The 26,523-nt window shown below is 43.9% G+C and overlaps 1 protein-coding gene across 1 annotated transcript in view; it reads left to right on the top strand.

Moving 5' to 3' along the window:
- The first annotated feature begins 436 nt into the window (after positions 1 to 436).
- BMP7 (bone morphogenetic protein 7) overlaps positions 437 to 26,523 on the top strand; it is a 46,318-nt gene continuing 20,231 nt past the window's right edge. Inside the window, exons 1-2 of the mRNA XM_059827057.1 lie at positions 437 to 953; positions 25,274 to 25,466. Of these exons, the coding sequence (XP_059683040.1) occupies positions 437 to 953; positions 25,274 to 25,466 (710 nt within the window). The remainder of the gene's footprint in view (positions 954 to 25,273; positions 25,467 to 26,523) is intronic.

Below are 26,523 nucleotides of genomic sequence, written 5' to 3' on the forward strand. Positions count from 1 at the left end.
CCCGAGCCAGCAGCCTCCACAAACATCCTGAAAAGCAACCTGATCAGATGTTCCTCCTCTAGGCAGTTACAGGGATTTTCTCTCCCAAGCGGTTTGGAGCGGGCGAGCGAGAGCGCTTGGGTTTTCCAGCCTGCTCCTCCCACCAGAGACAACCTCCCGCTGCCTCTCCGCCGCGCAGCACTGCACACACGGCTCCGCCGCCGCGTGCGGGACGCGGGCAGAGCGCGCCGCTCCCGCTGCCGCCGCCGCCGCCGCCGCCGGGGGAAGCGCCTCGGGCCGCCGCCGCCGCCGCCGCCCCGTCCATGGGCCGGGGCCGCTAGGCAGCCCCCGCCGCCGCCGGCGGGCCATGAGCGGGCTGCGGCGCCTCCGCGGGGGCTGCCGGCCGCCGCAGTGAGCGCGGGGCCGCGCCGTCCCTCCGCGCCGCTCCGCGCCGCGCATGCTGGTGGGGCGCGTCCCGCGGCGGGGCAGCCCCGCGCCCCCCGCGCCGCCCCTCCGCAGCCGCCGCCGCCGCCGCGCCGCGATGCCGGCGGCGGGGCGCGGGCAGCCCGCCTCCTGGCTCCTGGTGCTGGGCGCCGCCGCCCCCGCCCTCTGGCTGCGCTGCGTCCTCGCCGACTTCACGGTGGACAACGAGGTGCACTCCAGCTTCATCCACCGGCGGCTGCGCGGCCCCGAGCGCCGCGAGATGCAGCGGGAGATCCTCTCCATCCTCGGCCTGCCGCACCGCCCGCGGCCCCACCTCCACGGCAAGCACAACTCGGCCCCCATGTTCATGCTGGACCTCTACAATGCCATGTCGGTGGAGGAGGGGGCGGCGGGGGCCGCCGCTGAGGAGGGCGAGGGCTTCTCCTACCCCTACAAGCCCATCTTCAGCACCCAGGGGCCGCCCCTGGCCAGCCTGCAGGACAGCAACTTCCTCACCGAGGCTGACATGGTCATGAGCTTCGTCAACTTGGGTGAGTGCCTGCCCTCGGCGAGGCCCCGGGGCTGAATCCGGGATGACCGGGCGGGGGGACCGTGCCGGGGGGAGGCTGGAGCAGGGCCCGGGCCACCAACGGGAGGGCAGGGGCTGGTGGCGCAGGTGGCCCTGGTGGGACCCGGAGAGAGCTGTTTCCGCAGCGGGTCGGACGGGTGCCAGCCCACTTGGGTGAGGAAGGGCAGGTAGCGGCCCTTGGAAAGGCGGCTGCTTTGCGAGGTGGTAGTTACATGGCAGCAACGTGGAGAGGGCTCCGACTTTCCATCACAGCATTTGGACAGCCACAAGCGCTCGCCACGCTCCACCCCGCACACCGACACACTAAGTTCTCTGTCGTCTTCTCCCTTTGATCGTTACTTGCTGCACCTCAGAAACTGCATTTGCAGGTAGGAGTTGAACAGGACGGTTAGCAGGTCTGATCCGCATCCCGCACCACCAAGGAAGACGCGAAACCCAGGCAGGACCACGGGTCCCGGCACGGCTCCCAGCGCCGGGCTGGCGCTCGTGCGGGATGCAGAGCCACCAGGGCTGCCTAGACGGATAGTTCCCCGCGGCATCCCAGCGCCGCGTTCTCTCGGCCAAAGGGGCCGAGCTGCTCGCACATGTTTTCCTAATGGCTTGAGAGGGATTCCACAGCAAATCCTTATTTGCTCCTGCAGCTTTTTCTGTTGACCCCGGTTTATGCAGCTAACTCGCCTCTTTTCACAAGCACATGTGGATGGGTTTATGCAAATGATACAAAAGTTGGCATGCTTTGTATGCGGCTCGCTAGGCCTCTCTAATTGGATGCCACGGCCCAATCTGATTTCTATTTGCTTGCTGGAGATTGCACACCCGTGTAGACTGACTTGGCCGGATTTGAGTAAAACACTGTCAGGATAAGCATTCTATTTTAAATATGTAATTATAGACCTGGTTCACTCTATCCATTTTTAGACCTCATCATGTGCAGCTCTGAAAACACCACACGTACAGATTGGGTGCCTGCACGTTCAAGACAGAATCTGAATAGTATTTCCAATACAAGATCAACTCAAACTTTGTCCCAAACAAAGGAATACGCAAAGAGCAAGAGGAGCCCACCTCTGGCACGTAACCTGCTAGGGATTACAGACACCCCCATCGCCAATAAATCCATTAACACCTTTATGGATGTCACTGTTCTGGACACTTCCACTGTCTGGAACGTCAGAGGCAACGAAGATTAAATCACCACTTAAATCACCACCTCTCTAATCCCAGCGCTTTAACTAACTGAAAAAGACCAGTAGCTGTAAAGGCTCTGTAACAGACGTTAATAATTATTAGATACGGTAGTCATCCTGGCACAATTCTTGCATGATAGGGAGACACGGGACGCTGTGGGAGACCCCTAGTTTGCATGAGCTGCACCTCCTTATTGACTACCATAAGCTTCGCAGCGGGAAGCTCTGAATTACATCTGGCCTGGGGGCTGCGCTCTTTGAGAGCGCTGGTGCTTTCCATTTGGAATTACAGTGTTTGTCTAATCGCTGCTAGATACTTAAGCCGATCAGCAATGATACATTTAAAATCAAATATTTGAGCAGCCAAAAGTACCAATGGCAGTCAAATATTTGACTTTAGAGATAAGAGTGATCTTGCTAACATTGTTCTCTGTGGTTCTTGGGTCCCACACCATGTACAACCACAGTGCAGGGGGAGTCCCGAACAGAAGACAAAGGATGTTGAAATAACGATAGCAAAATTCACACTTCTGTTTCCATTTCGGCAGAGAGGAGAGAACATTTATGAAACATGTAAGTACCTCATGGAAGGGAGTTTAGCTCTGGGGAGGCAGCTCTGCTCCTCGGGTGTAGTTATTTACTACGTAACTTTCATCAGTGAAAGTGCAGCGCTCCCATCCCATCCTTCCTATGTAAGCAAAAGTCACCTTTGCAGCCCATGGAAGTTTTACGTGAAAGGAATTAATGTTCAGGTCTCCAATTTTGAATACAAAGGAGTGGAATCAATCCATAAACTGTGAAATAAAAATTACATTTTGGATATGTCTGTTTCTACGTGAGAACTTTTTATAGAGCAGGTTTTACCCGTATAAACTGTACATCATCAATAATGGACATCCCGATGCCATGTGATGACTATGGTGGACATATTCATTCATTTCGACCTGCTGGGTTTTGTAGTCGGCTTAGAAATCCAAAAGTGTTCTTTATGCAAAATACTTAATTATCATTTCACTTAATTGCTGTCAGCACGGTCAGTGAATAGTAAGAGCGCAGGCAAAATCTATTAGTTTTAAGAAGGACAGGCGGAATTATTACCAGCAAGGCACATTTCGGAGGTTTATCTGTACTGTTTTGTTCCCTTGTCAACAGTGCATGCCAGGACGAGTTTAAAAAGGACATAGATCTATAACAGCTTTCTTCATCACTGTGCACACCTTTCATCCCATTATAGTCATCGGTCTTTCATCTTTATAGGACAAAGACAGGCTTGTTTATGGACGTTTTAATGAATTAGACCAGCCACTCACTCCCGTATATAGTCAAATACACCACCTGCTTTGATATGTACAGTTTTCTATGACATTCAGGGGAAAATTAGAAGATCTATTGTAGAACTGATATTTTTTTGGAGACTTTCTACAATGATCCCTTTTAAAGCAGAGCTGAATTGCTAAATGCAGACTGCGGTAAACTGTGTCCTAGTTTTGTAAGAGATACTGTGTGAGCATTGCATTTCACAGGTAGGCTTTTATTACTATACTAGAGCCATCACAATGAGGAAGTGTCACAGCATAATAAAGTTTCATCTTAGAATGGAGGAAGTAAGAGTGAGTAAAGAAATAATACTTTTAAATTTCAATAAATGAAACATGTTATTCCAGGCTTCCAAATGCTAATCTACAAGAACGCTTTTTTGCTTTATTCATATTCTTCATCTATCTAGTCATACCACTTTAGAGGAAAAAAGATTTTAAAAAACCAAAGATTTACATTGCAAGATTTACTGGGCTATGTAGTAAAAAAACCAACAACAAAACCCCCACACGTTGATTTCTATGGAGATAGTGTGTATTTTTATTCCACAGAATTTATACTGGGTATTGGTAGGGAGGAACCAGAATACAGGTGCTCCATTTCAGGGTTATGTTGCAGGGAGCTTTGTACTAAGCATGTAATGTTACTGTAAAATCTTGACAATTAATTAGATTTAGATTTATAACCAGTTAATTCACAGGCTACATTTTGTCTTAGCTTACACCTGTGCTGAGATGGATAGGGAATGGATTTGTGTCAAGAATGAAGTTACATGTAAATTAAAAGATAATTTAGCCACAGTGGTCTGACTAAGTTAGTCAGTTAATTACTGGCTAATTTTATAAAATTTATTACTATAATTTCAGCATTTGGAATTTTGTTTCAGATCCTGTCCAAGTACAGTTTACAAACCGATCCATTTTAGGAACTGAAAAAATGCAAACCATTTTTTGCACAAGTTTAATTTCAAGTTTATAAACAGCAACTAAGGAGTAAACATCCTCTAGATTACTTAGACCCTCGCTTCTAAAAATAATTTAGTTGTCCTTATGTGGGTAATCTTGCCTGCCTTGGTAAACAGACTTGCTTAGAATATTTTTTAAAAGAGTCGGCACAAGTGATACGCAATTTGTTAATTTGTCTCGTGGTTGATTATAAAATGAACAACATTGTTTAATCCTGGCAAAAAATAAGGGGGGGGGGAGGGGAATTAGTCATTCTTGGAAGGAGCACATGAAAGTGGCTTTTGTTAATGTAAATCAAGAAGCTGAAGAGCCCCCAAGTTTCCTTTTATTTCATACCATCTGGCTATCCTTTTTGTTGACAAGTGTTTGGCATAGAGAACCATCTCTTTGCCCTTTAATAACAGGCTTTAACACTGTAGGGTATTAGAAAAAGATTCTATAACAGTTAAAAAATTTCCTTCGGGGAATACTTTATAAAGTGAGCACGGGCTGCAGGCATTTGCAGCTGTAACCTGGCTTGTGTTAAAATTTGGAAGGGGCTGCCTTGCATTCCAGCTCACTACAGGCCTTCATTGGTGTACAGCCAAAGGTTAATATAGATGTCACACAGTTTTTCTTTGGAGAGCCTCAGATATAAGAGTATGCGTACAGCTGTGTTTTTAGTAACCCTTTCATAATCACTTCTTTTAAACCTCATTTTCCTGCTTATATAAATCAAAGATTTTCAAGGATATTTGACCTGGATTTGAACTTATTTGATCTTCACATATTTCCCACTTGAAACAAAGCAGATTAAATGTTAGCCCTGGATGCCTGGTCGTGATCACATGGCTTGTCCATACATTAGGCCAAGCCCTTGGCTTTTTTTTTTCTCTCCTCCACCTAGCGCTGTTACAAGCTCTCAAGCCTGAACAGGTACATCCTGTAATTGTTTTGGACGGTATGGATATATGCAACGCTTGGTGGTATAAGATTAGCTAAGGTAGAAAGCTTGCAGCAAACTAAAGGTATGAAGTACACTGACCGTGCAGCGAGTAACCCGCAGGTATTCTTTGAACGTACAGACCTATTCTAGAGAGAAATTAATTAATTTTCTAATTTTCAGGTGCAAAATGGCAGGACAGAACAGGAACTATTTACCTCTGCCATATGGGTGCAGTGGTAGCAGAGAACGGAGCAGCCAAGGACAGATGTCCTCATGCAAGGAAAAAGGACATGGAAATTGTCCCCATCCGCTCGCACGCTTCTGCAGCGGATTTATCCCAGAAGCAGGGTCTTTCCTCCGTTCCCACACAGGCTGTCCCGGGGAGGTGAAGCCCCCTCCGGGAACTGTAGTTTAAAAGCCAAAACACAACGGCTTGTAAAGTGCTTTGAAGGAGACAAGCCTTAATGGCCAGATCTTGCGATGCCTGTAACAGGAGTTGGGCACAAGTGAAGCGTACGGGACTGCTCCCACCCGAGCTCTGCTTGCCGTCGGTTTCGCTTGTGTGCGTATCCCCTCGTTGCTCCTTTTGCGCAGGAGCTTTAATGGCCTCTGGCAGGCAGCATGAAACCAGGCGTTACGTTTTTGTCTGTAAATAAGCTTGAAACACATCTTCAGGTAGGGGGGGAGGGATGTGTGAGAGAAGGTTACACAAGTGGTTGGAAACAGTAATTAAAAAAAAGATTATAACTATTAAAGCCTAGTCAGAGCTGTTGACAGCCTCCTTTTAAATAGGACACTGCGACGTTTTAGTTTAATACATTCTGGCAGTGTCACCGGGGTTAAGGCTAATACTGGGATGTGTGGATCCTGTCATGTTATTGTCAGGAGGAATGCAGGGATTAGGTTTAAAAGTGGTGGTGGGTGAGCGGTGCAGCTGTGTACACTTATTATAAAAGATTTAAGTCCCACTGGTAAAATCAATATATTAAATTGCAAGAGGCTCTGTTTTTAATTAGTTTAAATCAAATATACTGTTAGTGCCATTATGGCTTCTATCCTTGAACCAAGTGAGGAAATGCTAATATTTATATGGGAACTGCTAATTTGTGGTTAAAATGATAACACATTTAGTTTTATGCCTCTAAATTGTTCTAACTGGATGAATACCAGTGAGAAGTTGCAATGATGGATGAAGTCATCTAAGCAAGAACACAAATAAGCAAATTTTGATAGCATGCCAGAAAAAGAGACTACCTGTTGATACAGAGCATTAAGAGGCCATGATATTTAAGCCCTTTCCAGTAGTACAGTCCTCCTCTCTGGGGCCTACATCAAAATACTCACGTGAATTAATGAGATACATATTTTTTTTTAATATGTATATATAAAAATAAAATATGCTATTATATGTATATATTTCTTCTCTAAAGGGAAGGAACTTCTAAAGAAATGAGTGAGCTGTTTAAATTAGCTTCAGGATGAAGATTTTCATTCTACAACTGTTTGAAGTGAATGGGACTACTCACAAGGACTAATCACATGGATAAAGTTCTGCACACGCATATGTTTGGAAAATGGAAACCCAAGAGAAAATTCTTGGCTAGGTCTTCATTGGTGTAAATTGTCAAATTTCTACTGAAGCTGGCCCTGTGGTCTCATTTATACAACTGTACGTCCAAAGTAATTCCCATAAACTCCCTCTTGATTTACACTAGCACAAATGAGAACAGAATTGGGCCAAAGAAATGCCCCTGTGTTGAAATAATGAGCAGGCAGTAGTTTCTGCTAGAGCTTCAAACAGTTTTCTCTCCTAATCTCAAAATTGTTTTTGAGGGAGGCTTCCTTTGCTGCAAATAATCAAAACATGAACTAGCTCCTATTAGTCACTGCTTATCATTATTAGCCCAATCCATGTTGTTGAACTACAGTTGAATTCCCATCTTTGCAACAAACAGAATTTAACAAATAATGTTTGACAAAAATGTGAAACTGATATTTCTTAATACAAGACATATTTCATATGGAGAAACTTCAGTGATGAAAGATTCCTGGTATCAAAATATCTGAATCACAGTACAAATAAACAGTGTGTTGTAAAGACTGCGGGGCCAAATTCCGTGCTGGAGTAATTCCACTGAAGTCAGTGGAGTTGTGCCAGGAGATAAACTGCCATCTAGATTTTTTGGTGTATATGTGAAAACCAGAAGTGTTTAAGATGTTGTCAGTAAACATCTTTGCTACGAAAAAGGCTGCAGGTAGCAAAGTTTGAACTAATTCTAATTCACGTATCTCTTTCGGAAATCCTTATTTTGTTGATGAAAACTACAAAGTTTGCCAAGACCCCCTTTATTTGGGTATACGTTGTACAATTCCATTGTTTATACATAAATTTACCTGATTTTGCAGGTAACGTAAAAGCCACCTTGGGTGCAAGCTCATGTGTGCAAGCCCCACAATACCGTGCCTTGCACGTTCTTTTAAACATTTGTGTCGTCTGCATCGTGAAGTCAGTGAAAATCCTTTAGTGATCCAGATTGAGTGGATTGAATTAATGGCAACTTTGAGACTACAAGTTTTAGTGTAATTGCTTTATTGTTTTGGAACCAAGATGCTTACAATCCAGTTCCTGTACAAACATGTTTAACGTGTGTTAATGTGTTTCAAAACCAGACCCTCTCCGCAAAATTCTGCTTTTCATTAATTGACATCAGTAGCATGGTACAGTATTTCAAAGCACTGGCCAAATATAAACTGTGTTTCTAATTTCCTTACTTTCCTGTGTTTGGAATGCCAATGTTAATTTGTTCCCATGGAAGAGTGAGAGCTGCCAACCACAGTTTTATATAAATGACTTTACAGTGCAGGGCTGCCAACATTAAATGATACTTAGGAATTTTCATGACATTTTGTATTTAATGCTTGTGTGCGTATGTGTGAGAGAAATAGAGGGAGATATATGGGACGCTGAACAGCACAACCACTGATGATCAAGGCAAATGCTTGAAGAAATTTATCCTTTGAGTAGCTGTTACTTAATGTTTCTTCTCATTTAAGATTTTTTAATAACCTATCGGGCGTTACATAGCATATTCCTTCTGCCTAGAAAAACCTATTTTGCAGCAAGTTTTGTTGCTAACTATCCAAGCAGTTCTATGGTTCCCCCCACCTCCCACAATTTTAGTTATTTATTAATAGATGAGCAGAAGGACTTTTGTTTATGTTGCTATTCTGATCCTTATGGAATAGATTGTAAGAATGTGATATTACTCAGCATGAGAAAATGTAAAAGTCAAAAAAGCTGCCACAACTAAAGAATAGGGTGATTAACTGATTTCGATTAAAACTGCCAACAGATAATTTTTCCTTAAAAGAACAGGAGTAGCTAGATAAAATCATTGGCTTTCTTAAAGACAGTCAAGCATAATCATAGTTTCTTTAGTGGTATGTACCGTCTTTGTACATGAAACAAATGTCAAGTTCCCTTTAAACAAATTTATTTTAAACTCATGATGGTGAAAACAAGGTCTGGTTATGTATTGCTTCTTTTATTCCTGGAGGATATTCAAAATACAAATTGTTCATGTTTCGGTAGATTCCTCTTAATGACTGCTATGGTTTCTCTCCCGGTTTTCCCGTTTTATTGGAACAGGTGCAGTGCCTGCCATCTGTGCCAGCCCCGCGCTACACCAACAAACAAAGTGTTGTTTTGGTTCGCTGGATTTAAAAGTCTCCTGAGAGTAAAGAAATGAAAGAGAAAGAATTTAGAAAGTGCCTAGTGAAGGAAAGGCACTTCAAGTAATGTGCTTTGTCACTCAAGTCTTCCCGTAAATTACCTTAAACTATTTCTAAACTGTTTGAAAAATTTTATCCGTAGAGTATTAAGTTTCTGTTGCATGTTGGAGGTCCCACGCTATTCTTCTTCACCTTTACCTTACTGCAGTAGCTTCCGAGTTAGACTCTTTTGTTGTCAGGTTGAATTAAATTGTACAGGAGTAAAAATTCTTTTTTCCTTGCCTTAAAGTAGAAGAATTGTAAATTTTCAGTTTTTCACTCTTTCTGATTCCGCCTCATTTAAAAGATACTGCAAATAGCCATCCAAGTTTAAACAAGATTATGTTGTAATTAGACAGACAAACTCATAATTATTTAAGGGCTAAACCACCAACAACAACTCTTTCAGGTTCATTTTGACAGTGTTTATCCAGTGTATCTGGAAAGGCTTACAATTAAAGTGCCTGAAGGGTGGGGATGAGATTTTTCAGCATGCAGTCAGTGCTATCGGGTCCACCTGGCCTGGGAAACTATGCAGGCTTTGTAGTCGAGAAAATCCTTTAACTTAGATCTTCATGGCAAGCTCTTAAAAGCTACCTTCCTTTAAAAAAAAAAAAAGGGAGGGGGAGAGGGAGGGCACCGCTTCCCTCCAAATAATAATTAAAATGAGCAAGTGCCTTCTTGGGCTCTTTATGACGAGAGAACACTATCGCCCTGATCAGGCAGATAATCTCACAGCGCATCAGTTTTTAAAGTTTTGTCTGTTGTGCTCAACTGCCTTTCAAATGAGCAAAAAGTTTCCTCTCGTTAGGCTGCAACCTCCCAATGCGCGATGCTGGTCTGAATTACACCTCCATGCAAACCCACTGATGTCACCAGGCAATATCCTCAGCTGGAGCAGCCTGGCACAAGGCCACCCCAGCAGTGAAGTCACCACAATTGACACCATCTGAGGAGCTGGCACAGTGTCTGTACCAAGTTTTTGGGGGCTGTAAATCAGGTCGAGCTTGGACTCGGTTACTAGAGCCACTGGGCCAAATCCTGCCTTCAGCCACCTCGTTTCGTTGGCACTGGTGGGGCTGATTTTACCAATTGTTCTTCCCACAGCACAGTGGCAGTAAAACATTTTAAAAGAGACCAGAAGAACCCTGGGAGAACTACTAAAAAATGCTCATAAAATAATACAGCGTCAGCAGTTAGGAGTTATAATTCTGATGGAGAGACAAGTTTCTTACTGAGTAAGGATTAGGAACAGGGCTGGCAGTATTTCACTCCTTGTGTACCTGAAACGCCCATTGACTTTAATGAGTCCTTCAGCACCCCGAGGGAAAGCAAGTTCAGGTTTATCATTTAAATGGAAGATTAAAAATTACGTAATTTAGAAATTCTGAATTCTGGTGCTTACAATTTAGTAGTGTTCAAATACTTTTCTATCAGTATTTTAACAACAATTTCTTTACATCAGCCAAGTATCTATAATGCCACGAAGGATAATCATTCACCACTAACAGGAATCAATTCCTGACCGTATCTGTTCTACCCCTGTGCTCAATGCTAGCAAGCTGCTCCTCCCCTGGTTCTCAAGGTTAAAACTTACTGCTTCTATCACTCAAAATATTCTGAACATTTTAATCTTGCTGCTTTTATTTGTTTATTACTGTGCAGTAATTACAATCCCACAGGGACTTTTTAGATGTTAATAAAGAGTACTGCACATCACTTTTCCTGAAGCTTGTGTGGCACTATAAACATCATGCTGAGTTTAAGTTCCCCTTTCTGACCATATCCTTAAAAAATCCAGCATTTGTTAAGAGAAAGGAGGGGATTTTTTTTTTCTCTTTAACAAAAAGAAATAGAAAGAAAAAAAAAGAAGTAACTTTAGCCTCACAATCTGCTAGCTACATAAAGCAGTAAATGGTCAGTTGAGACAGGGAAAAACCAGAACTGCTGGAGATTGGTTGTTTCCTTTTGGAGGAAACAATAAATGTGCCCACTTGTATTTTAACAACATTAGTACTGGGCCCCCTAATTACACAAATATACTTGTAATAAACTGCAGAAGAGAAGAGCTGAACAAGAATCATTCAGCGCAGATCTTTCTCTTCGACTCAAAAAGAAGCTTTTCAGTAACCACTCTTGAATCTCGGCCGAAATCAGAAGATGAAGATATTTCAGCACTATGTGATGAATCACTTGTCTCCCGAGACAGGTGAAAAGGAGCAGCTAATAGCACATGTGGTGTAAAACTTCTCTCATTGGTGTGAACACGACTTCGACCTCCGAATACAACAGTTCCTGCAGCTTTGTGGCATGCATTATAATCACGTTACAGGAATATTAGACTCCATATCCACAAACATCTCTGACCGTTATGCTACGTTAAAACCTGACACAGGGAATACAGAAATACATGAAAGAATCCAGAATGATACAGGAACATGTTCAAGTAAACGCAGAATATTTTCTTAGAAAACAGTAACTGTCATTTTCCTCATTAGTTCACAACTGTGAGATGAGAGCTCTTTCACTGAAAATATTACAGAGTAGGGGAAAAATCTAAGTCAGTGTGCCTAAGACTCTGAAAGTCTTTCCTCCCCATATTGGCAGTTCTAGCCCAGCAACTGAGAGCAGCGACTGGTAGGCAAGAGACCAAGCTGGAGAAGAATGATCCGTGTCGCTGCTCCTTGAGAGACACTTTCATAAATGCCATACTCTCATTTCTGTGCTATTTTTAACAGTTGCACGCAACAGGACGTGAACTGCGTTCCCTTCATTCATACCAAACTGATGTGAGGACACGAGGGTGTGTTACAACAGCTGATCTTTTACCCCAGAACTGCAATTGCAAAATTGTGTTTGAAGACACAAAAAACCCCAAAACAAAACAGAAAATGCTGTTGTTAGGGGCTTACTCAGGAGGCCTGCATGGCCCAACCCTAGTGAGACTCAGGCTCAGTGTCAGGAATCCAGCCTGGCGATCCGCAGCGTGGTATGCGGGGCTAGGTGCTGCTGATGTCACTGATGGGCTTATCTTGTACCAAAAAAAAAATTCCTCTGTATAATAGGGATCGTGGGTGGGAATTAAACTGAAAATAAATCTTCTCCTAACCTTCAGATGCTGTTATGCCTGGGGCATGGGCCACCAACGTTTAAAGTGTGAAGGGGACACATGCACACACTCTATACATGCATATATATATGAGGACATTTCTGAAATAATCGTTTAAACTTGACATCACTCTAAGACACTAGCATTTTACATCTACCAACAGAAATATATGTGGGTGTTGTCAACTTAGAGATCTTTAATATTTGTAGTTCTCAGGCCCATATACCAAATTTTAAAAAGAATAAACAGCCCCCTGCCTGTTTCTCCATCAAAATAGATGTGTTGCACAGCAAACATTCCTAGAAAGCAAAAAGATCGTATGCATAAGCTACGAGGCAAAAAGACAGCAAGGGGATGTGCGGCGGTTGGCAGCGAGGGTCACCGCTGGGCAATGACCTCCTCTCCCGTTCCCACGCCTGGAGCCCAGGAGGCTGTGCTCAGTGCCCCACCTGATCTCGGCTGTCTTGGCAGCACAGAGGAAACATGATGATCTTGAAGAAAAAATGTGAAATAGGTCACAAAGTCCCACTTTCGTGAGAAAGGGCACTCTGAAGTATCTTTTTAAGCAGTAATTGAGCTCTCTCATCATTATTTTCCAGAATGGTTCCTCCCATCCCTCCAAACACTGTATTTCTGTCTAATAATCCAGGTTTATAAACTGTGTTAATATCACTGGACCTCCCACATACAGAACACCTGAAAAACATGCAATAGATGTAACAGTAAGGATGCAAGACGAGCTCTGCTCTTGCAGGGATTTCCCCTCCAGGGCAGATGGACCTTTCCCCTGAATAGTTTGTTGCCCCCTAATCTCCCAGCGCTTGCCTGACCGAGAAAGGCACAGATGTTTGTTATTGCATAGACAAGCTCAAAAGGTCCAGCCGATTGCGGTCTTATGGCACAGCTCGGAGTGTATACATTCCAAGTTGAAATTTTGCTGATTACAATCAAAGGCTGAGATTGTTATCTGATGGCCGCGTGTCTGATAGCGACTGGTTATTTTGTAATATCCCACAAACTACTTTCTCAACAAAACCAGAATGTGGGATTTCAGCTAAGAAATCCAGCAAGTCATACGGTTTCAAACCTGGAAGACTGGTTCTTGAATTATTTCCTTTTATCACAGTAAACCACAAAAAAGGCTCTATTCCCTGCGCCTGTGACTCCCGCCGTGTTCCTCTCAGAGACCCTGTGCAGGTGTAGACCCAAACTCTGGAATATTTGGGGGGGATGCTGGTATTGTTGTGGCAATACAATATTAAAGGAGGATTAATTAGATTTATATTATTTATTTGTGCAGCTGTTCAGTGGATGAAAGGAAGTCTAATGCAAATGAAATGAATAAGCCTTAAGAGGCCAATGTGCAGTCACTTCTCCGCTCATGTCCCTTAGCACGGCCGATGCAGAAACGGGCACATTCCTTTGACAAAAATGAGGCATTTGAAGATTCCATCAGCTGAGCTTTCTCTTTCAAGTGTTGCCAGTAGATGCACAATATATACATGTGCTTTTAAAAGACTTTTATTTTGAACTCAAGATGTGAATCTATGGTATTAAGGAAAGCAGAACAATCCTTTATTTAGCTGCACCTGCACCTTAATGCCTAATGAGTTTAGTCTGATGGAATCCAGACCTCAGGAAGGATTATAAATTCTCATTTGATTTCATTTACTTCTAAAATACCTTAAACCAGCTGTACCAGTCTAGAATCCAGTCCTTCTTTCTGTATCAGTTTCACAAATGTTGTTGAATCTTTTGCTGTATTAAGTAACTTTATGCTATATAATAATACACCAATAGTAATAAGGAACAGAAGGCAACTTGAAAAAATCATGTAGTGGAAGATAATTAGCAGCATATAAGCTTGAAAAGCATCAGTTTACGAGCACAACTTTCATAAAGTTCTTCATGCTCTGGAAGCAAGATTTGGGAAAAATTGAAACTAAGTTGGTAGGCAATATCCTCTCTCACTGGCCTAGTGTAAGGCAGAGGAGTCTGGCCTCGTGAACGGTGGATGAACGTGCTCTCCAGGGCATTAGTGGTACGTTTAGCCATTTCTGTCTGTTTTGTATAAACACATCAGAGACGCTTGGGCAGTGACCTTCCCAAGATTACTGACTCAGGCTGTTTATTATGAACAGTATCTAATTTATCAAATACATTTGAAGCCTTCTTAGTTTGCCCCAGTGTAGGTACTGGAATGCAAGAGCATAATTTGATGCTGTCGCATCTCTGCATGATCAAGTCATTGCATTGAAGAGTTACTATATCACGATTTGTTTTTGCTTTGCATGTCTTCTGCACGTGCTTTCTTGCAGCTTAAGGTGCCTGTGCTGCAGGCTCCCAGCTTCCTTCCCTTCTACAGGTAGTGGGGTATGAGCAGACACCCTCAGAAGAGCAGAGAAGCTTGCAGTGCTGCTGCCCTCACCCTCCGAGGATGAGCACCCTTCCAGAGTACCAGTCACTAGTGGGCTGTCTTCCTTGACCTGGGGTTAGGTTAGAGCTGGCTAAAAACATTTCAGGGAAACTTTCTTGCCTTCCCCCTGATCTGAAATTTGGTCCAAGCTGAAGAAGAACTGTTTCACACTTGGAAGTTTTCAAGAATGACCTGGATCTTTTTATTCCAAAATTTGCATTTCATCCCAAAGAGCCCACTTTAGGTTTCCCTGTAGGAGTCTCTCACGCTGCTTCTTATCTTCCCTAGCTGAATACGTATTATTTCTGACCAGATCTGTTCAGTCACTTGTCTCTCCTTCCTTGGGCCTGGGGACGTGTTTCCATTTGCTCAACGCTGTGTGTACAAGCAGACAGGGCAGACTGCTGGTTTTTGCATCAGTGATTTTTTGAGAGGCCTCTAGCCTCAGAACAGGTCGCAGGAAGCACCTTGGGCCCCATTTGTCTGCTGTTTGGACTGGGGGATAATTTTTCTCAATGAACCATATTGTCACTAACTTTTCTCCCTCTTTGTGCTCTGCAGCCTCCTCCCCCTTGAGACACCCATCACCCTGTTTTCTCCTCTAGACCAATACTACCCTTTTCTGTGCTGTGGCTGCCACCTTGGTCTCCACCATCCTGACCCTCATCCCTGATTCCTCCCCCTCCCCAGGCTGCCACTGTCTCCTTGACCCTTCATCCAAGGGATGCACTGGCAAAATGTGTGACTTGGAGTTCACACCAAACACTGGCACAGCTTCCCCGTGAAGTTAACCTCACCAGATACAACTTACTGATCTCATAGCACCAGGAAAGCAGCCTTGCTGTCCCCCGAATTACAGAAAGAGAGAGAGAGAGCAGTGTAATGTAGCAGTCATGTCTGTTCAAAGGGGGAAAAGAAAAATGTATTCCTGCATCTTCACGAACCTCCCACAGCTGCATCCAAAGGATTTAGGGTTTAGGGGATGTATTGGGCAGCAGTGCGCCTCTGCTCTCGGGCTGCATTATTCCATGCTATGCATTACGGTGCAGAGAAAGAGAAGAAAGCAGCAGTAATGATGAGCTTCTGCCTGTCATTTTGCTCACTGCTCAGTTTGACTACAGGGACGTTTCTGGAGCAGGGTGTAGAGAAGAGCTAAGATTGCCTTTGGTGGGCAGGAAGCTTTGCAGCTGCCTTTGCCCGCCCTGTGCAGCCCACAGTCCCTGCAGGGAGCTGCAGGAGTCCCCGGCTCTGAGCTGCTGTCCAGGTGCAGATACACAGGGAGAAGCAACAGCCCCAACCTGTTGGTGTTGCAGTCTGTGGAGGGTAAATACCCTGGTAGATACCAGCCTCAGTTAACCCCGCTCCCAGTGACCACACAAGAGCTTGAGACGTTTTGTGATGGCCACAACTCTGGGCAGTTGGGAGGACGTAGGAGGAGCCACCGTCCCCAGTTTGCCTCTCTGTCTCTTTGGAAAAATGCCACCCCCAAGGTGCTGGGAAAGGGAGAGCTGCTGGGGGCAGGTCCCCAGGTCAGCACTCTTCTGGGTTCCCCCTTCCCAGTGGAGGGGCGAAGAGAAACAAGATTTAGGAGGCTGAGGAGGGCAGGCCCTGCAGGAGATTTCCTTATATTGGATTCCTGGAAGATGAAGGTAGAAATAGAGGGAGTCTGTCTAAAGGAACAACTTAATAAACTCCCATTTATTTCTTTCCCCTGTCACCCCCCCATTTCTCCATTCCCTCACACACCCCAAATCCCGCAGCAATCCTAAGTGCGTTACAGCAGCTGCAGATGGATTGCAGCGCTATGTGCTGCTGTGTTTCACATGCTAAGGCTGTGAATAAGGTATTCTGAAGAAACACAACTCTTCCCTGCTTATTTAACTTTGCTTTCCCCAGATACACATACAGACACTGCAAACTCAGCATCAGGATTCGCACCACGGTCAGTCTGTTTACTATTAGGAGGGTTTCGTGTTCACAGAGCGGTCCCACGTGTAAATTTTTCACGATACCTTTCATCTAGTCTGGCTCTGATTTCAGCAGAGAAACCACAGCGTAAGCAGGTACCGATCAGGGCACACTCGGAAAACAAAATGGATTACCTGTGCATAACCTGCCCAGATATTTCATGGATGGTCTTTAAGGAGAAATAGTTTTACCATCCGGCATTGCCTTAAAGTGCCTGCAAAGAAATCCCGGCAGGGGAATGCCTCTAAATGCAGAAGGCAGCACGCACACTTCTTTCTGTCCTTTCCCTCCCAATTATTATGTTTCCCCTTTGCCATCTACCATCCGAAGGAATTTTAACTTAAAAGTCTGCCGGGTGACACATGGGGCGAGAGGATGTGGTGGCTCGCAGCATCCTCTCACCCCCCGCCGTGTTCCCGGCAGCACGGCTCCCAGGGAAGCAGGTGGCTCCGCATCGCGCGCTGAAGCCCTGCCTGAAGCGGGTACGATACTAACCCTAACCCTGGAATAACATCAGAAAGAGCCCAGGCATTTTGTTAGAGAAATACCAATTTCTGCCCTGAGCAGTCCTTGCTAGCTGAAGTTCAATTTAGTCAGGAAGAACTTGCTGCTGCTTTGGAGATAATTAAACCCATCTTCCCTCAACCCGCTGTTTGTACACGCACAATGATACCATTGTTCAGTCATGCAACACATATGCTGACATTAAAGTGTTTAATCTTGTAGTACAGTATTCCATTATTTTTTGGACATCTGTACATGATAGAAAGGGTACGTATTAAGGGATTTGTTGACAAAGAAATGGCTAATGCTGATACATGTGTGGACTGAAAGGATCTTTCCAAGTTGTGTTCAGCAGTAGGGAGAGTGCTCCTTCCCAGGCCCGAAGCCTGGCACAGATGTGATATGCACTGTTGCTATTACCACTTTTCAATTTATAACAAGGAGTCAGTGTTTAGAAGAATTTTGGAAGCTCCCTGCTGGGTTTGTGGCTAGGTGGTCTTGCTGGCAACACCACCTTCATGCTGAAAGCTGAAAAAATGAAGTGATGGCTAAAGGAAGAATATTAACTCCAGAGGGCTTTTTTTTTTTTTTTTTCTTTCTCCCCTTTCGAAGCAAAAACGCTTACCCCAGATTGCTTTGCAGAGTGAGCACTAAAGAATTTCGAACCCCCCTGTTTCTAACCTCTGGGGTTGGGGATCAGGATTTATGGAGCCTGGTTTTCATGTCATTTGAAATTAATGCATTAATTCTGCTTTCCACCCGTGGATGGGGCAGGACTTTGCCCTGCCACACACTGATTTTACCACGCAAGAAATAGTTTATCACCTTCACCTCCCTTTAGCCAGCTGTAAAATGGGTACATGAGCACGGAGTGTCTGGGTGCAGGTTCCCGTCTGCTGAGCACTGCCTTGGCTCAGAGCAGCCCCTTCTGCAAAGGGCAGACGGGGACGAGATCATTAGGACAGAGCTTTGGCAGATGAGCCCAGACCCCCCCCCGAATGCCTGGGGGTCTTGGGCCTGTGGCTGAAGGACAGACTGTGTTTTTAGAAGTGGCAGGATGGCAGCCGTCCCTGGTGATGGGATGCATTAATGAGTTATAGAAAAACCACAGACTGTTTTCGTAGTAAGCGTACCTCGGAGACCAAAATCAAGGGTGCATTTGTTTTTCCTTAAGTTTCTCCAAAAACCTGCAGAAGCTTTTAGAAGAGTTGGAGAGCTGCAGCTATCCAATGTAAAAAAGCCCTCCAAATGCTGTTTTTATCACTCTTAAAAAAAAAAAAAATCCCATCACACAACCCAGGACATTAGCTCTACTCCATTTATAGGATTCCCAATTTATATTCTTTGACTATTTGTTCAAATATTTCTTTAACTGCTGCTTTAGCTGCCGAACGCCAGCATGTACATCTTGTAGCTGAGAGGATGAAGCAAATGAAAACCAATCACAGAACTTCGCATTCCCAAATTCTTGCCATTATAAATTTACTGCCACTGCCCCTGTAACTCTTGCTGTCAAGCACAATGAGGAGGGAAACATGTGCCTTAGCAGACTGTGGCCTGGCATGACATTATTGCAATCTTTATTGTACTCCCGCTTTTCCTCAGAAAAATATAAGGACTGACCTTGCACTTCTTGCTCAATCGGGAATCCTGCTGAGCCCAGTAGGCTCTTTCAGCTGCGGAGACCGCTGGATCCTTCCCCTAATTGGTTTCCTCCTTTTTGAACCTCACTAACATAAGGAGAAAAGGGCTATATTTCATAAGTGACATGGTTTTATCCACCAATTTAGAGACAAAGAAGTGCAATTTATAGAGGGAACATTTAATGCCTGTTAATTAGAATCCCATCAAGAGGTCTCAGATTTGGCATCCTGAAAATTTACAGCGCAGTTTCACAACCGCTGCAAGCCCAGAGTCCAAGGGGTGGCCCTGCCCTCCCTCCCGCCGGGCTGGGAGGTCCCCAGTCCTCCTCCTGCCACCGCTGCTCTTGGGGCACTGCGGTGAGCCGGGTGAGGACGGGACCCACCTGAAAGCTCATCTGGGAAAGGGAAAATTATTTTCCAGCTGAATCCATTTCCCAAGGGGGACAGCAGGGTGAAGCAGTAGATAGGAGTGGACCTGCCCTTTGAAAGCAGCAACGTACGTAGGCTAAAAATGCTCGTGGACCCAGGTGGAGCTGGTGGTCCCAGGCAGCCGGTTTCTAGCAATCTCGTGCTCTACAGTCAAATGATGCAAGAGAGTTTCTGAAGTTTTGTCTTGGATCTGTAGGGGCAGTGATGGAGGGAATTAAAGGTAATTTTTCTAGGAAAATTCAAACAAGATTTTGCGCTGCTGGGTGAAAAAGGTGTAACTCAAAGTGTAGTTTGCCTTTTTATGAAAACACTGAGGCTAAAATCCACAGGGTCAGCGGACAAGCCAGCCAGCTCTCAGCCATCTCTGAAGAAATAGCGCTCATTTTCTGCAGCTCTGCAGCTACGAGAGGCAAAGCAGATAAAAGACCTTCCTGCCCACTAAACTCACCTACATGATTTCTTCAGTCCCTGGGGCCAGTCAGGCACAGGTAGATTCTGAAGACCTGTTAGTCCTTGATGCCGGAGTGTGGCAGATTTTTTTTGGCATCCAAATCTCTCAGGGGTTTTGCAGGCAAGTGCTGATGGCTCTGCAGCCGAGTCTCCCGCCTGGCCAAGAGGCTGAGGCGAGGGGGTGTTGTCTTTTGGAATCTATTTTCCTTTGACTTATCTTTCAGTCTCAGGAATTCAGGACCTTTAATCTATTTGAGATTAAAGTCCTTTACAAATCCCTTCTGGCCTTTTTTGGGAGTAAAGAAGTTACAGACACCCTACTGCACATTCCTTTTGGTGCTTTTTTCATTGTAAATGAGAAACAAGTAGCACTCTAATTGTTGTGAGCACTATAATAAATGAGACAACTACTCTTAAAGTGCCTTATAAAAACAATTAACATATTATCAGGTGAAAGTGTTAACAGGAAAATTTAAGTTTTTACTTGTTTAAATATTCAAAATATATTCCAAGGGCATCACCCGAACATGCCAGGGAGGAGGAGGTATGCAATTACTGAAGCTTTTCCAGTTTGGCAGCCTGAGCACAGAATCTATTCATGTGGTGTTTACTTTGCTTGTGAAAAAGAGATTTTTTACATCTTCAGAAAACAAGAGTGTAAAAATACATAGGTAGGTAGATTGGCAAAAGTAAGGCCTCTCATGAAATCCATTGAAATTAATGGAAATATTTCTGTTGTCTTCCCTGGGGTTTAGATTAGCTCTTCAACGCTTCTGTAATAATTATTTTTTAACACAGTCATTCTTGGAATATTACTGCTGTGCTTCACTAGTTTTTTGCTTGACACATGGAGTTAGTGATTGACATTGTGCTACTGCGCTCGGAACTAAGGCTAAAACGGTATGGTTTCTTTGGTACACGTAGAGAGAAATGATAACTGCTGCAAGCTGTGTCTCAACATAATCTTTGCTGTCACGTATCATGCCTTGCCTACCATCAATCTGTATTACAAAACCAGTGGTCCAAACAGTGTTTACAGAATTAGCTCAGGTCAGCTTTTCACCTACCAGTAGTGATTTACAAAGTAGCTGAAAATAGCGGGGGCTCTTATTTCTGGTCTCAACGTATTTTGTTGTGAAAACGACCAAACACGGGATCAGTTCAAGGTTCCCAGCTTTATGCTGATGTGTCATTTGCTTTAGAAGTTTGGGTACCCTGGGGTGTTAAACCAGGTTCACAAGACATTACTTTTTTGGTACTGGTTTCAACTGTATTGTTATGAGTTCTAGCTGTAACTACACTTTTTCATCCCTGCATTTTAATGTTTTCAAGTTTTGTATCTGAAAAGAGTACATGTTAGAACATGTCAAAACAAGTACCAGGGATTTGTTGACATTTTATCTCCAGCTTTTCCATATTTTTGGATCTGATACCTGGCTACTTCACACCTGAGCACATGTATCCATCATGTTTTCTTTAAACCATCCCCATTGTTGCACAACTATGCCATCCTGCCTCCTCTTGCATCACCACAATGCCACAACAGAGTCGGTTTGGAGAGACAAAAGACTTCAGAGAGATCAGAGCCCTATCTGTATCAGATAGATGAATGCAGTCTGTGCAGCATTCAGATTGTAGACAGATAGTCAAGGCCAGACTTTCAAAGATGCTGAGCTTACTTACATATTTGCAACAGAGGTGTGGCAAATTTACTGATAACCACGAACCTAAGATATGTGTTTGTTTTGGTTGGATCACCTTAATTGTCCTGCACACCTTTTTGGTGTCTTGCTTATTTTCTCATGAATCTGTTGTCTGCCTCCATGCTACAGCTTTCAAGTCCCATTGTCTCGACCTTTCCGAAGGAATATGCCAAAGGGAGTGGCTGATGATCCCCACCCCTACTGTAGCTACGATTAACTGCCACACTCACCATGCCCAAGAGTTATTTTGCACCAGCAGATTTTGAGCCATGTGTTAAATTAGGTCGTAATTTGTCTGCAGTGGTTGTGCCTCCAAAGTGCAGTATCACTTCTAGAAATGAGGAGAGGTGCGCATTTACACATGCATCACCTGTGAGTGACTGGATTGTTTCTTTAGGAGAGGAAATCCACTGTTTTCCCACAGCTAAAGCACACAGTCTGTTTCACAGCAGAATTCTTTTTCAGGGGTGTTCTTCCTTTTCATATTTTACAACCTTAGATTGTACATCTAGAGCTTTGGCTTCCTCTCCAGGCAGCTGCCTTGCCAAGGCATTTGAATCGTGACAGTTTCTGAGCTGGAATTTCCAATGTTTGAAATTGGGAAACTGGGCTAAAACCATTCACCAAAAGCCTTTGGGTAGTAGTGATTTGTAAGAACTATGAACCTGGGACAAACATGAGTTCAAGTTCTGTGAGCAGAAGGGCTATTAAGTAGTATACCCAGCAAATATTCATATTGGTTGACGACTTTTAAGGGAGCATTTAACACATAATGGCTGACAAACAGCTGAGATAAGTCCTTCAAGAATGACCAAAAGGTTCTCATTATGGTATGCTGTGTCATTCAGATCAGGGATTTTATAGATCTAACGGAGAAATTACAGTCGTATTCAAAGAGCTGTAGCAATTCGCTTGACTGTTTCAGTGAACACTTAAAATACCACTCTCCCCCCTCCCGCTTTTTCTTTTTTAAACAACCCCAACACCTCCCCCCGAAACTCCTCAGGTAATTAATTGGAAACAACCCAGTTGCAGTATTGTCAAAGGTCTGACTAACACCCATCAAACCCAGGAAACTCAGACTTCTTGAGCGCTCCCCTGCTTACCTCGTGCTGTTGTGCTTAAGGTATTACTGGAGTCTACAAAAAGTGCACGATCATATATACTGTACCATATGTTCACAAATACCAACGCACAACAGCATGAATTAAGGATAGGATTTCAGCCTTCATAATGAAGAGTCTTGCTTTTATAAGTTCAACTCAGACCCTTAACGTTATTTTAACATAGATTTTGGTGTTTAATTATGTAATAAGATTTACTGCCGTCATCTAACAGATGTTGATTCAGGGTCAGTGTTTCTCATAAATTAGTTCTGAAAGGATTTGTTACTTCTGGGTCAGCAGATAGGTCCAGAGTGCAAAGAAAAAGGGGAAAAACAATAAACACTGAGTTGAAGGGTTTCTTGGGATTCTTTCTTCAGCTACATATCCACATATTTTCATGATCTTAATGACTATAGCCACAGGAATGTTTGCTTTAACACTAAAGATGGCTCAGGCCAAAACCCTATATCCAAACATCTGCAAAGCATGGGAAAGTTCAAACTTCGGGTCTCTTTATTTTATGACCCTGGCCGTTAATTTTTCATACTAATATGACACATTTTTTCTACAGCTCTGCAGTGGGGATCACTGTGAACTCTAGCAGCACCCAAAAAAGTTTCATCTTCATGTGTTTGTTGTCAGACTTTGAGTATGAAGTGCAGCTGAAGGCCTGTGTTGGCCAACGTAGTTGTCATCACATATGTACAATGAAAAGGTGCACCCACCTTCCTTTGAAAATTCAGCCTTCCCATGTCTTTGGAAGCAAATCATATTGGTACATCCTACTGCAAGACCTCTCTATAATACACCCTGCTGGTGATGTTATCCGTAATATAACTAAAACCACACAACATTATATTCATTCTTCTATAGTGGTGGTTAAAGGAGCTATTCCATATTAAAATATTTTTTCCTCCCCTCTATAATTTAGGCACAGACAAATTCCTTTGAGACTGAAATCATACTCTTTATATCTTCTTACTCTGCTGAGAATACTTTGGATGAAAGGGATCGAGGCACATTTAATAGTGTTACTAGCACTCATAGGGCAGTTTTAGCCTGCCAAGTGTCTTACAAACACTAGTGAATATTCATGATATACCCCCACTTCAGGGTATGAGAGACTGAGTGATCTTCCTGAGGCTGTACGAGATGTTATAGCTAGAAGTGCAACAATAACTTTGTTCATTCAGTGCTTGATAAGACTTCCCAACCTATAAAACCATTTGCTGAACTTAATCGCCTTTGTCTCGGAAAGTTTAGGGGGTTTGTACCTAAAAAACTCCTCTAAAATGAATCCCAGCTATTAGTAAGAGCTCTGAAGTATTTCCCTGAACAGCAATCATACAGTGGCAAACTGCGAGCCCTGGACTCCTTGCACAAGTGTTGTGTGAGTGGAGGAAGAGCCCGTGGCCAGCTGCTGAATCTCGGCCAGCAAAGCAGCGCTGAACCTGGTCCGTGTAAGCCCTTGGACACAGCCTGGTTCCTGGAGGCTCTCCATGCTCCGTCCCTGCCACAGGGGAGGCCCTTGCGAGTGCTGATATACAATTGTACAATGCAGCGCTGTAAATTTAGATAGCACTTTCCAGACTCAGGCTTGAAACTCCTCTTTTTCAGGAGTAATTCCATTTAAGTCAATGGATTTACACAATGGATTTACTGCTGCCAGAAGAGAATCAGGCCTGTAGAAAGACACACATTCTTTGCCAAGAAAATCTCAGAGCTAACTACTTGAATTGTGCAGTCGAGCTGCAGGGAGGTCAAGTGGACAGACAACGGGACTGGGACATACGGGAAGTCCCTGGTTCAAACCTCAGCTCTTAAAGTGACATGCGGTGTGACCTCTGGCGAGTCAGTTCATCCCTTATACCCCTGTTTCCCCATTTCCCTTTGTCCGACTTGTCTATCTAATTTGGAATTTCTTCCAAGAAGAGTGCTTCACTTCATGTCCTGGGCTGGGGCACTAACACCTCTCCTCCCCCTTGCTTGAGGACAGTCTCGAAATCTTTGTTTCATCACATCACTGACCCTCAGCTTCAATATCCACAAGCAGCGTTACACAAGATCATCAGCTGTCCATCAGAAGACAGGCAGACCTGTCTCTCGGTGGGATAACGCACCGTCCTTACACTGTCTTGGGACGACTCTGGCACTCCTTGTTATTTCACAGTCAGGGCTGGGAGTTGGAAGAAGGTCCTCATTTTGAACATTTGCTTCCAAGCCCTGATCACTAAAGATACTTTAAAATGAAAGCTTTGACCCTTTGGAGCAGGGCTGTGAGTTTGTGATGAATTCAGCTGGCACTGAATGTGGGTCACTGGCATGAAAAGCCTCAAGGACTGGAATTTGTGTATGTATGTGTGCGGGTATGCATGTGGGCGTGTGTAATTTTCAGAAGCCGAGTCAGGCCAAGAACCAGCACTCCTGAAAAGCCCCATCTGTTTCTTTCAGCTCCTTCCCACAGCAGCTTGGTCGTTATCAGTGGCAAATGTCCAGAGTCACTTGTCAAGCACAAAGCTGCCAAAAATCATTAAAACACAATGGTCACCCACACCCTGTACCAGCCAGCTGTAAAACTGTTTCAAAGAGAGTCTGATAAACACATATATGCTTGTAATAGCCCAGACAGAGTCATGTACTTCGTACGTGCTTTAATGAAACGAACAACAGCATGAGATGCTGCAATCAGATATTCTTGCCCTTTTCTGTTGTGGCAACTCGCAAGCTTGTTTGATGGCGAGGGGAAAGGGAACAAAGCAGGTGGCTAATGGGCTGTTTTTCTGTTTCAGTGGAGCATGACAGAGAGTTTCACCATCAGCGCTGCCACTACCGAGAGTTCAGGTTTGATCTCTCCAGAATACCAGAGGGGGAAGCGGTGACGGCTGCCGAGTTCAGAATATATAAGGATTACATCCGTGAACGCTTCGATAACGAAACGTTCCAGATTAGTGTCTACCAGGTACTCCAGGAGCACCCGGGAAGGTGAGTGACGCACAGGGAAATCCCGATGAAAGCACAAGCACAGTACATTCCTTCAAAGAGTTATGTCCAATGCTTTTAGAAATACCAGTGCCATCAGCAAACACGTCTGAAGAGCTGGGCTTAGGCGTTAGGGTCGTACAGTGGAATCTCAGTCAATGCTAATGCAGTGGGCACGTAGCTGCCGTGTCTGGTCAGCCACCGAGGGCACGGGGCGAAGGTGTCCTGTGAGCCTCCGCATGCCCCAAGGAGCGTCCCCAGCACTGTCACTCTTGTCCCTGGGAGCACTCAGTAGCTGAGGAGCCAACAAGCCTGGCTGTGTGCTAGTGCGGGAAAAGATGATAAACTCAGAGTATTTCAAGATTTCTGGAAGACCTACCCTCTTCCTTCTGCCGTTTGTGGATCTTGAGGTGGCAAAACCACATCTGAATGCTTCCTTTCTAATTGTAGCTTAATTACTAGCCTTTATTACCGAAGGCATTCGAGATCCCTAATTAACAAAGACAGATGACACCATGCTTTTTATATTGACTGATTGTTTTGTGTGTGCAAAACTACAAGATGAGCTATTAAATCCATTCCAAGCAATTATTAATGTATGCCAAGCTCCCTGACAAATCCTCCAGGGAACTTGAATAAGAACATATGTTCAATTTTCTCATCTGTTTTTAGTTCCAATTAATCAGCAATCCCAAACCATTTATCAAAGATACTTAGTTTCATTTGCACATATTTCTTTTACGTACAAATCCTACCAAAAGTGAGATTGCATTTATCTACATGAAAAGTATTTACAGTTGCATACTAGTCAGGAGTTATTCTCTAGGACTACTAAACATGGGGTAATAATGGTACAGCCCTAATTCAGATTTATGAAAAGAGAAACTCTAGGGATTTAAAAAGGGGAAAGTCCAAAAGGGTAAGAAAAAATAGTGTAATCAGGACTCTGGCTTTATATTTTTATAAGAGCTAATAAAAATGCAGAAAAAAATGTTTTGCATTTTTTGATCCATTAAAATATGACAGGAAACCTTATCAACATTTTTAAATGGTGAGAATT

Source organism: Gavia stellata, chromosome 20 (assembly GCF_030936135.1).
Source record: "Gavia stellata isolate bGavSte3 chromosome 20, bGavSte3.hap2, whole genome shotgun sequence".
Taxonomy (NCBI): domain Eukaryota; kingdom Metazoa; phylum Chordata; class Aves; order Gaviiformes; family Gaviidae; genus Gavia; species Gavia stellata.